An 11,957-nucleotide genomic window follows, 5' to 3' on the forward strand; every position below is an offset into this window, starting at 1 on the left:
TAAGTTGGCATATCTCTATAAACTCTTGTTCTGTATAGAATTCGTGATATTTCGGTATATTTTAATGCATAAATATCATATTTTATAGGAGATACAATGATTTTCATAAGAAATTTACATTGTGAAACTAGGCCGTCAAAAATTACCTTTAGATTTCGCCCCTGATATAACAGTAAATTACATCTTAGTGCACATTTTATTATGTATTTCTGTTCTAAGATAATATGAGTTTATTCTATAAAAAAATTAGCCTCTTCCTATTTCATTTGGGTACCCAAAAAAAATTCATGAAATTTGGACAAATTGTTTTGGCCAAAAAAAGTTACCCTTTTTTTTCTCATTTCAGATCTTGACACTTCTATGGGTCCAACTCATTTCCAGCAATTACACGCTGTTGCTTTGCCATCTAAGAAGGTGTCCCTAAAGGGATTTATGTGTATATGTATATTTCTATATTTTGTGAATATTTATGTCGTCTTTTTTTTTGTATACTTAAATTTTTAATATATTTCTAATAAATAGTTATTTTGTAGATGGGTATCACTTATATTTTCAGTAGTTTTTAGCATTCTTTGAAGTATTTTTAGCAAGTCAAACAATACAGATTGATGCATAACTAAATTTTTCCTGAATTTTTTTTTGAGTCGGGGTCGCGCGCGACCGAGTATACCCTTAAAGGGGTGTCCGAGTAGCGTACCTATCCAATGTTCTATGATGCTAATTCAGTATTTTTTCCATCAATGTCCTTGTTCATATACTGAAATCGTACCTTCAACTCTCCTTGGACAATCTGATTCTTAGCAGTTTATAGTTTTTCTTCAAAAGAAAATTCTATACATAAGATATATGTACAAGTAGATTTAATCTTCATTGTCTGCATTTTATCAGATTTAACCTACACTATCTACAAGTTTGGTTTCCTTTCCAAAGCTCTTACCAATAAAATCAACAAAGAAAATTTCTCCTTCAAAATTTATGCTGCTAGTCAAATAGTTATAATAAAGTGACTACTAAAAATCCCATTAACTCTGAGGATAACTTAGATTCTGCTGGTACATAGTGCGCACAATACAGTACTTTCCACATCTTATAATAGCTCTTATTATAAGCTTACTTATAAACATTTTTCTTAAATGGAAGTAAAGTATCACTTGGTAACTAGTTGGTAGACATGCTTTTGGAACTTGTAGGGGATATGAAGTGCAAATGCCAAAATGATCAATCCAACATTCATTCATCCAAACATTTTTCTAAAATGCAAGAAATGGAATAAGGAAATTTACTGATAAATCCTGCATGGATCTTATCATTTCTCTAAAGGCTTTAGTCACTGTCATGTGTAAATACAGTACAGTACTAAGCAAGTGCATGTGTTTCAGCATTTGTACTTCAAACCTGTCAACCAACTAAGAGATATGGATATTGATATTTTTTGTCAGATTTCCCCTTCATGTAGTTAAAAGTGATATTCTAGTCTCTTCTGTATTTAGGACTTCAACTTGAATTACCATCTGTTTTAAACTTTCATCCATGACTTTCCTAAATGATATTTTGTCCTGGTATTTCTATACTTAATATTTTCCTAAAAATCTACTTCTCACCCCACCTCATCAAATGTCTTAATTATTTCTATATCAGAGATCTTAGTGCATTTTCCTACCAATGGATACCACATCTTTACATAACCTTCTTATTTGTAATGCAATCCCGAATCTTTATATTCTATACACAAAACTTTCCAATCCCTTCAATTTCTCTGCCAGTGTCCATGAACGACAATAAAATAAACCTTTTCCAAATTAATTAAAGACTTGCATGAAATTGGTACTCGGTCTTCAGCTTGCCACCGTATTGTTCTTTGAATATGCAAATACTTCCCATTAGTGAACACCTGCACTATGTCAGAACAATTATTGCTAACTTTTTTTTTATTACAATTAGGAACACTTCAGTAGTATGACAGTTAACAGAAAGATTTGGTCAATGTTAAACCACTGTATGTAGATATGCTTCTCCTTTAAAAGACTAATTCAGTTTACAACAGCCACTATTTGTGTTTTCAGACAAATGCTTAGAACTACGACAAAGCCGAGAGAATATGGCAGCAGATTTGATCAGTGTAAGCGTACTACGTAATGTAGGTCCAGTGATCGCTAATTAAAAGTTTCTAACAAACTGTGTTAGGCTATGACATCTGCACACATGCTATACTGTAGCTTATAAACCTTACAAGATATTCAACAAGTTAGGAAATTACATCAATAATACTCTGTTATTTACTCTGTATATGTGGCAAAATTCTCAATAGCGGCAGCTTGAGATAAGCTGAGACCTAGCATAAAAAAATGATGGCTGTTAAAATTGAATCTCAATTGACAACAGAAAAGTGCAATAAGGAATACACTAAGCACAATTAACATAAAAAATTCAAAATTGTTTGTAATGTACAATTACGTACCTTTAAAGTAATACAGTGGTACCTCTACATACGAATTTAATCCGTTCCAGAACCAACTTCGGATGTATAAAATGTTCGGATGTCGAAACGAATTTTCCCATAAGAATACATTGAAATAGGATTAATCCGTGGTTGAGCCCAAAAACCTATGATAACTTCTTAATAAACTACTACACATAATTTTCCCATGAGAATAATGAACACTAAATTAGATAATAGACATGTAAATAAGAAGAATAGACATGTAAATAAGAAGAATTAGCAAAAAATGATAAATAAGAAACAGGTTTTTAGCGTCACTTTACCTTAGAAACTCCAGCGCAGGTGTTGTTAGTCTTGCTACGCAGAGAGGAGACGGACGGGCGGCGAGGAGGTCGAGAGGTTAACTACGATAAACGTACACTACCGTATTCTAACTTACACTAAGTGAACTTTAACATAACTTAGCTTATTTTTTTTTATTTTTTTATTTTTTTTTACATTTTATTTTTTTATTTTTGATGATTACTGTACGTAATTTTAATCACTTTCACTCTCTACATTTAAAATTGACTGAATTTCTTTTGCTTCACTCTTTTCCGTTTTCTTTGTTTCACTTTCTTCCGCTTCACTCTTTGCCGTTTTCTTCGAATCACTTACATCCTCTTCATCACGAGTTCGCTTCGCAGTTTTTTTTAAAGAAATTATCGATAGATAATTGCTTGGTACGGCTTTTCAGAATGTTTCGAAAGTGAGTTAGGCAAACATCATCGAATTGAGAAACTACACGACAAACCTGCAATTTCTTTGGATGATATTTGTCGATGAAGTCGACCATGTCTTGATATTTTCCTCACACCTCTTTTATATGCGCCGAACCTAACACATGTTCTACCTCCTCGCTCCCCTCCTCGTCATCACTCATGTGCTCCGACATAGCATGGAGTTCCTTAAGCTCATCCGTGAAAATCGTCGTGATGTTCGGCGACGAGTTCCGTAACGTCATCTGCGTCGACCTCCAGACCCATGGACTTGCCAAGGGAGACGATTTCCTCTACGGCTTCCGCTGCACCGACCACGGGATCAGGTTCGGGGTCAAAACCCTCAAAATCTCGGGGAGAAACTGCATCAGGCCACAGCTTCTTCCAGGCAGAATTGAGGGTCCGTCGAGTTAATCCCACCCAAGCCTGATCTATGATCTTCAAGCAGTGCACGATGTTGAAGTGGCCCCTCCAAAATTCACGCAAAGTTAAGTTGGTGCTTTGCGTGACATTAAAGCACTGCTTAAATAAGTGCTTGGTGTACAGCTTCTTAAAATTAGAGATGACTTGCTGGTCCATGGGCTGGAGGATAGAGGTGGTATTCGGTGGAAGATACAGCATCTTTATGAACTTGAATTCATCGAAGCTATCATCTTCAAGTCCGGGGGGGGTAAGCGGGTGCATTGTCAAGGCATAGCAGGCACTTTAAAGGAAATTTCTGTTCATGAAGATACTTCTTCACAGAAGGGCCGAAAACTTGGTTAACCCATTGCACAAAGAATTGCCTAGTGACCCAGGCCTTCGAGTTGGATCGCCAGAAAACATGAAGCTGATCCTTATCGACGTTGTGTGCTTTAAAGGCCCTAGGGTTCTCTGAATGGTAAACCAGTAAGGGCTTGACTTTAAAGTCCCCGCTAGCGTTGGCACATAGGGCAAGAGTCAACCGATCCTTCATTGGCTTATGCCCAGGCAATTTCTTCTCTTCGGCAGTGATGTAGGTTCGACTCGGCATCTTCTTCCAAACAAGCCCGGTTTCATCATAATTAAACACCTGCTGCTCTATGTAGCCTTCATCCTGCACGATCTTTTCGAAGTTCTTGACAAAGTCAGCTGCAGCCTTTGTGTCTGCACTAGCAGCCTCTCCATGGCGAACAACTGAATGAATCCCGGACCGTTTCTTAAATTTCTCGAACCAGCCACGAGATGCCTTGAAATCATCTGAGGAAGGCTCGGTTGAACTCACCCTCAGAGCTCTCCTCCTTCAAGTCCATAAAGATGGCGTGCGGCTTCTCGCAGATGACGGTCTCGGTGATGGTGTCGCCAACGATCTCTCTATCCTTAATCCACACTAGTAAAAGTCGTTCCATCTCTTCTATGATAGGGGTACGGCGTTTGGAAATTATAGTGATCCCCTTAGAAGGTTTCACTGCTTTAATAGCTTCCTTCTGTTTAAGGATTGTCGAGATCGTCGACATATTACGGCCATACTGTTTAGCAAGTTCACTCACGCGGACGCCACGCTCATGTTTTTCAATAATTTCCTGCTTGATTTCTAAAGAAAGCATTTCCTCCTTCCTTTCCTCACCACTACCACTGGCAAAACTAAGCCTTTTAGGACCCATACTTTACGTAAATTACCGTTAAAGGATGCACGTAAAAAATCACGATTAAAACAGAGTTAATAGCAGAACGCACAGTGCACAACCGCAAGAAGCCGACGAGAACAGAGGACTGACCCAAGCCCCGCTAATTGAGCGTCCCTCCGAGGTCGATGTGCTGCCTTCTATCGGCGGAAATAAAAAACACTTCAGGCGCTATGAGCACCGACTACGCGTACGAGTATTGTTTACTTCGGGTGTCGAAAAAAACATTCGGGTGTAGAGTCGGAACGTGTTCGAATTGTACTTCGCGGGTCGAAAAATTCGGATACAACCGGTACGACGAAAATTGCTTACTTCGTGTGTTGAAATAAAATTTGGGTGTAGAGTAAAAAATTTGCTCGAATTTTACTTCGGATGTTGGAAAATTCGGATGTAGATACGTTCGGATGTAGAGGTTCCACTGTATAAACTATAATACTGCATTACTTTTGACCATAAAATTACTCGTTTTATTATCCCATACCTTATAAAATCAACTCATTTTATATTCCCATTCAATATTTATCATACATTGCATTTTATCTTCCTATATTGGTTTTATTTCTTTTGTTATTTCTTTGTCACACCCCGATTTCACATAAATACTTGCTCTATACAAGTTTCCCTATCCAGTTAATTCATGTTTACCCTCTAGACTCCGTTGTTTTCCCATTAACCAATAACGAACCTATACGTATTCAAAGTTTACACAAGGGGGTTGTCAGTTAATGTTTCCCTACCCCTTTCCTGTATTTCTTCAAGTGGTCTATTCATACCCCTTCCACCAAATGGTTTTCCCTGGAAACCTTTGTCCTGGTAAGGTGTCCGTCATTTCAAGTGAGAAAGTTATAGAAACTTGTATCAGCTGCAGTATTCCATACCTAAAAGCATTTGCTAAATTCCATGGTGATTTTTATGATTCTTCATCCAATGTTGATAATTTCCTTAAAAGCACACAATGTAATTCCTCAACGTTTACAGTGCCCCAAGTGCCGTTCCCTCCTATCTTACAGGAAAGACATTCGCGTGTTTTATTGTAATACCGAAACCAAGATACCTAAAACCAAAAAGAAATGTCGCTGTGGTTATACTGTTGCTTTTTATAAAGGTACATTTTTGGGAAAAAGTCGCCTACCCCCATGGAAGATAATATTATTTAAAGTTAAGCCGTCAGTCTCACCCTCCTGTGTCCTACAAGTTTCGACGTCCCCTTCATAAAGGTAAGTCATTCAACAAAAGTCATTATATGTGTTTTGTGACCTGTTAACTCCTAGGTTAGGTTAGGTGGGTTTGTTAGGTTCTGTACCCTTTTTGTACCTTTTTATATATTGTGTAAAGTGTATATGGAACAATTCATTAAAATACACATGATAATATTACCATAGCATTGCTACCGTTAGCAATGCCTTTGTAACGTTGTTAACACTGTATCATTGGTAATGTTGATTATTTTAACATTCCTGGTACATACGTGAGTTTTGTGACCTGGGAACTCATAGGTTAGGTTAGGTGGGTTTGTTAGGTTCTGTACCCTTTTTGTACTTTTTATATATTGTGTAAAACTTTATGGAAAAATTATTTAAAATACGTATGGAAATATCTAGCATTACTATCGCTAGTAATGTCACCGTACCGTTGGTAACGATGTGTATCATTCGTATCGTGGCTAATTCTACCGTTCTCAGTAAATACCTGAGGTTTGTGACCTGTCAACTACTAGGTTAGGTTAGGTGGGTTTGTTAGGTTCTGTACCCTTTTTGTACTTTTTACATATTGTGTAACTAGTAATATTACCGTAACAATCCCAGACATCATTGGTAACACTGTGCATCATTGGTAACGTTGCAAATGTTATCGTTCGCAGTACATTCGTGAGTGAAGTGACACTGTTGAACAAGTGCTTATATTTAAATATTTTAGCACAACATATATGACAACAGTGATTATACTTAACCATTTTAACAGAAAATATATGTTTTCCTATAGAAAATAACGTGATTTAACCGGTTTTCACCTTCATTTCATCCATAATAACAGCAACCAATTCGGCAACTTAAAGTTAGTCGAATTGGATGATCTGTTTGTTTACGGTTGAAATGAATACCATTTCCGGTAAAGTTTTGGATTCAACCAAATTGGGAAATGTATTATATTAATATATTTTCCTAGTAAAGCACGTGATAACAAAACACTTCTTCTCAATACATTATTGTCGCTAATGCATACTTACAGAGAAAAAAAATATTTCAGGAATTGAAGGTCTTGACTTTTTCTAAGTTTAGTGTGTATCTTTCCATGGGCACGCAAGGTAGCTCTTGTTCGTTTGTATGTCTGTTTTCATCTTACTTGGCTCCGCCCCATTGCGTAATGTGACAATATTTACTTGAATGCGCATTTGCTCCTCCCACTAATGTCGCTCCTCCAATCAAAATACTACTGGGTTCTTTTCAAGGGTTATTATTGGACGATTCATTGGTCTCTCAGTCTTGTTTCAAGGATCTGTTTTTCGTGCAATATAACATTGTAAACGATACTCTTTTGTTTTTTTCCCTATTTCATTATGGGAGAAACCCGTGATTGTCGTTTGTTTTCGGTTTTCAAAAGTTCCGGTTTCTATATTTTCATCACACGTCATTTTACTGTCATGGATCCTCCGGTACGGTTGTGTGAAATATGTCGTTATTCCTATTTTGATGTGATCGGCCGATTTCATGGGAATTATAATGGAACTCCTGAAGTAGTGAATCGTTTTCTAAGGGAGCATTCCGTATTACCTTTAAGTGTCCAGTGTGGTAAATGTGATTCGCCTTTACATTTTCGTGAGGATAGACATGTGTGGTATTGTACCAAATCTGAACGTATTCCAGTACTTGATGATTCAGAAGAGGGTCAACCACAACCTTCCACATCTTCATCGTCATCTTCCGTTTAAGGTAAGAAGTGATTTAACAAAATATATATATTCAAATTTACCCCTGGTTAAAGGGGGGGTCGCAGGGGGGGCGAAGCCCCCCCCCCCCCGGTAGGGGTACAGGGCCCCTAGGTTAGGTTAGGTGGGTTTGTTAGATTCTGTGGTGCCCTGAAAATTACTGTGGCCTTAAGGGGGGGTCGCAGGGGGGGCGAAGCCCCCCCCAGTAGGGGTACAGGGCCCCTAGGTTAGGTTAGGTGGGTTTGTTAGGTTCTGTGGTGCCTTGAAAATTACCGTGGCCATAAGGGGGGGTCGCAGGGGGGGCGAAGCCCCCCCCGGTAGGGGTACAGGGCCCCTAGGTTAGGTTAGGTGGGTTTGTTAGGTTCTGTGGTGCCCTGAAAATTACTGTGGCCTTAAGGGGGGGTCGCAGGGGGGGGCGAAGCCCCCCCCCGGTAGGGGTACAGGGCCCCTAGGTTAGGTTAGGTGTGTTTGTTAGGTTCTGTGGTGCCTTGAAAATTACTTTGGCCATAAGGGGGGGTCGCAGGGGGGGCCGGTAGGGGTACAGGGCCCCTAGGTTAGGTTAGGTGGGTTTGTTAGGTTCTGTGGTGCCCTGAAAATTACTGTGGCTTTAAGGGGGGGTCGCTGGGGGGCCCTACCCCCCTCCCCCCGGTAGGCCTAGTTAGGGGTATGGGGGAGGGGTGCTGGAACATTAATTATTCATTTATTGCAAATATCATTCAATGCCCCAACACCCTCCCCCCCCTTCCCCCACCCAAAACCCCGGTTCCCAAAGGGTGTCCCCCATAATTGGTGGGATGAACTAGGGTATACATAGTAAATCTCTAAATCGGTTGGTTTGCAGTCAAAATAAACGTTAAATTCATTGAAACCACACTATTTCTGATGCAACAAATATATTTTTATTGCATTTTTCCAAATTTGGCTGAAACTAAAAATTTACCCCCATTTCCCCAGTATGTTTTCCCCACCCAAAACCCCGACTTCCCACTGGGGGTCCCCCATTATCGTAGGATGTAGATATATACATATTTCTAAAACTAATCATTTGCGACGGGAACTAATGTCATTTTCGAAGAGAGCGGAGTTTTTTCTATAGAATAAAGTAATCTTTTTTCCTAAGTTACATTGCCCTTTAATACAGTACAATAATACCTATAAGGTACGGATGATCAGACTGGAAATTACACATTAAGCTGGGCAATTGAAGTTTAATATTGTAATACACTACAATGAAACCTAAAATTGTACTTCGGCTGGCCAATTCATAACATGAAAAGAAGTTTCGAAAAACAAGGATCTGTTCAGTGGAGATGGGAAAGGTTAAAGGTTACTTTCATAAATTTTTGCCTAGTTATGGTTCAAAGGTGATACCCAGTACAGGAGCGTACCTTGGACAAAAAACCTGCAGTTACACAAGGAAGCTTAGGTTAGAATAATATTGGAGAGCAAGGGAATCGAAAATGTCTACAGTACAATTATAAGTATACGTATACATCCTAGAATAGCCTGCATGCCATAGGCTATCCAAGGATTTCATGAAAGACAAAGAACATTTTAGAAATTACTTACTTGGTGAGCTTTTTGATTTGATCAGCATTGTCAGCCCTTTCCCCTGTGGTCAGTGTTGATCTCTTCATGGCCTTTTAACTTCATCATATCACAATCCTGCGAGAAAAACGTCGAGAATTTATCCCGCTACGAGCATCGGACATGTTCCACGAAACAGCCAAGGTTGATGCCAGGGACCATTCTCTTTCTCCTATGCTTTCAAACACAAAAAAATATCTTGATCAAATCTAGTCCAAAGTTAAATATTCATCTATTTCCACATCCCCAGTAATTTTTCTTGATTAAAATTACCATGTAAATAACGATACAATCACAACAGATGATTTTTTCTTATCTTATACTAACTCTCCCTTTTACACGAAGTTCATGACGTCACAGACGTAAACACGTAATAAGGTCCTTGGGTAGTACACATTTTGCCAAGTTATAAGTTAAAACAGGTTGTGTAATCACCAATGAATGCTCAATTACAGAGGTTATCTTTGGTCAAATATACTTTTCCTTCTGAAGATACAAAATACATTCATGTGTCTCAGGAACTACGTTTGATGAGTTACGAGAACACACGCGGGCACATAGACACAAAATACAACTAGGTAGTAGGTTGGCCAGGCCGCCAGCCACCCGTTGAGATACTACCGCTTGAGAGTGAAGGGGTTCTTTGACTGTCCAGACAGTACTACATTGGATCCCTCTCTCTCATTACGATTCATTTGCCTACACAAACACTGAATAGTCTGCCAATTCTTTACACATTCTCCTCTGTCATACACCTGACAACACTAAAATCACCAAACAATTTTCTTTTCTCAAGGGGTTAACTACTGCACTATAATTGTTCAGTGGCCACTTTTCTCTTGGTAAGCTTAGAATTGACGCTTTAGCTATGGTAAGCAGCTCTTCGAGAAGGACATTCCAAAATCAAACCATTGTTTTCTAGTCCTGGATAGTGCCATAGACTCTGTACCATGGTCTTCCACTGTCTCTTGGGTTAGAGTTCTCTTGCTTGAGGGTACACTCGGGCACACTATTTTGTCTTATTTTTCTGCCTCTTGTTTTGTTAAAGTCTTCATAGTTTACATACGAAATATTTATTCTAATGTTATTATATACTGTTCTTAAAATATTCCATTTTCCTTGTTTCCTTTCCTCATTGGGCCATCTTCACTGTTGGAGCCCCTGGGCTTAAAGCATCCTGCTTTTCCAACTAGGGTTGTAGCTTAGAAAGTAATAATAATAATAATCTTACGGGTAAAGCGAGGTAGGCCAATAGTCACAAATTATTTTACAGTCAATTATCTAAATATCCCAGTTCAATTAATTATAAATTATCCGACTTATGGGAGGTCTTGTGAATTTGCATTTACTACTATTTCCAGCCTCAGACTCTAAATACATAATGGCCTGATAATTCTATTGATTGTAAATAAAAGTGAAAGGCTTTCTTTATCACGGAACGAAATTGCCCTAAAATACCATTAGTTGTAACCCACAAAAATCTACCAAAAGATTGGTTACATGAGATACATCTTTTTTTCTTTATAAAAATTCACGAATCAATATATAACACTTAATTGAATTAAGACAAAACTTCAAGAAATTACAAGAAGAATGGAACCTAAATCGGCATCTTTTACTTTTGCGAAAAATAGATATTTTCTAGAAAGAAAAGTTACTTGGAAATATGTGCAAAGAGGACAACGAAATATCAGTTATTAATATATGGTTAAATGCTTCCCCCTCAGACAGACGGACGGACAAACATACACACATATATAGGCCCATATATATATATATATATATATATATATATATATATATATATATATATATATATATATATATCGAGGAATAAGTTATCGACTAACTCACCCGAGCTGTTAAAAGAAGAGTAGCAATAAAATCAAATAATGTAATCAAAATCAAAGGGAATGAAATATAATTGAAATCTCTGGTAAGTATTACCAGGTGCCTATCTGGGAAGAAGCTGCAACAGTGTGCAGACAGTGAGGGGATATTTATCCCAGACAACTCAGTGTTCTCTTTGCATGACGCGAGTGTGGGTGGGAAGTGCACTGAACGTTCTGTCAGCGCCTTGACGCGAAGTTAACAAGGTAACTTTTTACTTTTCATAAGTAGCTTCTAAGGAGTTATCGCTAAGTGATATTATTATTATTATTATTATTATTATTATTATTATTATTATTATTATTATTATTATCATTATTATTATTATTATTATTATCATTTGCTAGACTACAACCCTAGCTGGAAAAGCAGGATGCTATAAATCCAAGAGCTCTATCATTATTATTATTATCATCATTATTACATAAACATATATGTATATATATATATATATATATATATATATATATATATACATACACACACACACACACACACACACATATATATATATATATATATATATATATATATATATATATATATATATATATATATATATAAGGAAAAACAGGATGCCATAAGCTCAAGGGCTCCAACAAGGAGAAATAGGCTATGAAGCAACTCTTCGAGGACATTCCAAAATTAAAACATTGTTCTCTAGAAAGGAAAAGAAAATAAGTAAACTACAAGGAAAGTAATGAATAATTAAA

At 37.6% G+C, this 11,957-nt stretch overlaps 2 protein-coding genes across 2 annotated transcripts in view; one reads left to right on the forward strand and one right to left on the reverse strand.

The window, feature by feature from the left end:
* The window catches only part of Smg5 (Smg5 nonsense mediated mRNA decay factor), an 81,154-nt gene extending 71,186 nt beyond the window's left edge, over positions 1-9,968 (reverse strand). Inside the window, exon 1 of the mRNA XM_068346265.1 lies at positions 9,337-9,968. Within this exon, the coding sequence (XP_068202366.1) occupies positions 9,337-9,404 (68 nt within the window). The 5' untranslated portion in view covers positions 9,405-9,968. The remainder of the gene's footprint in view (positions 1-9,336) is intronic.
* A 1,328-nt stretch (positions 9,969-11,296) lies between these two features.
* LOC137616092 (organic cation transporter protein-like) overlaps positions 11,297-11,957 on the forward strand; it is a 78,110-nt gene continuing 77,449 nt past the window's right edge. Inside the window, exon 1 of the mRNA XM_068345765.1 lies at positions 11,297-11,450. The gene's annotated coding sequence lies outside the window, so the exon portion shown is untranslated. The remainder of the gene's footprint in view (positions 11,451-11,957) is intronic.

The sequence above is a fragment of the Palaemon carinicauda genome, chromosome 22 (genome assembly GCF_036898095.1).
Source record: "Palaemon carinicauda isolate YSFRI2023 chromosome 22, ASM3689809v2, whole genome shotgun sequence".
Taxonomy (NCBI): Eukaryota; Metazoa; Arthropoda; class Malacostraca; order Decapoda; family Palaemonidae; genus Palaemon; species Palaemon carinicauda.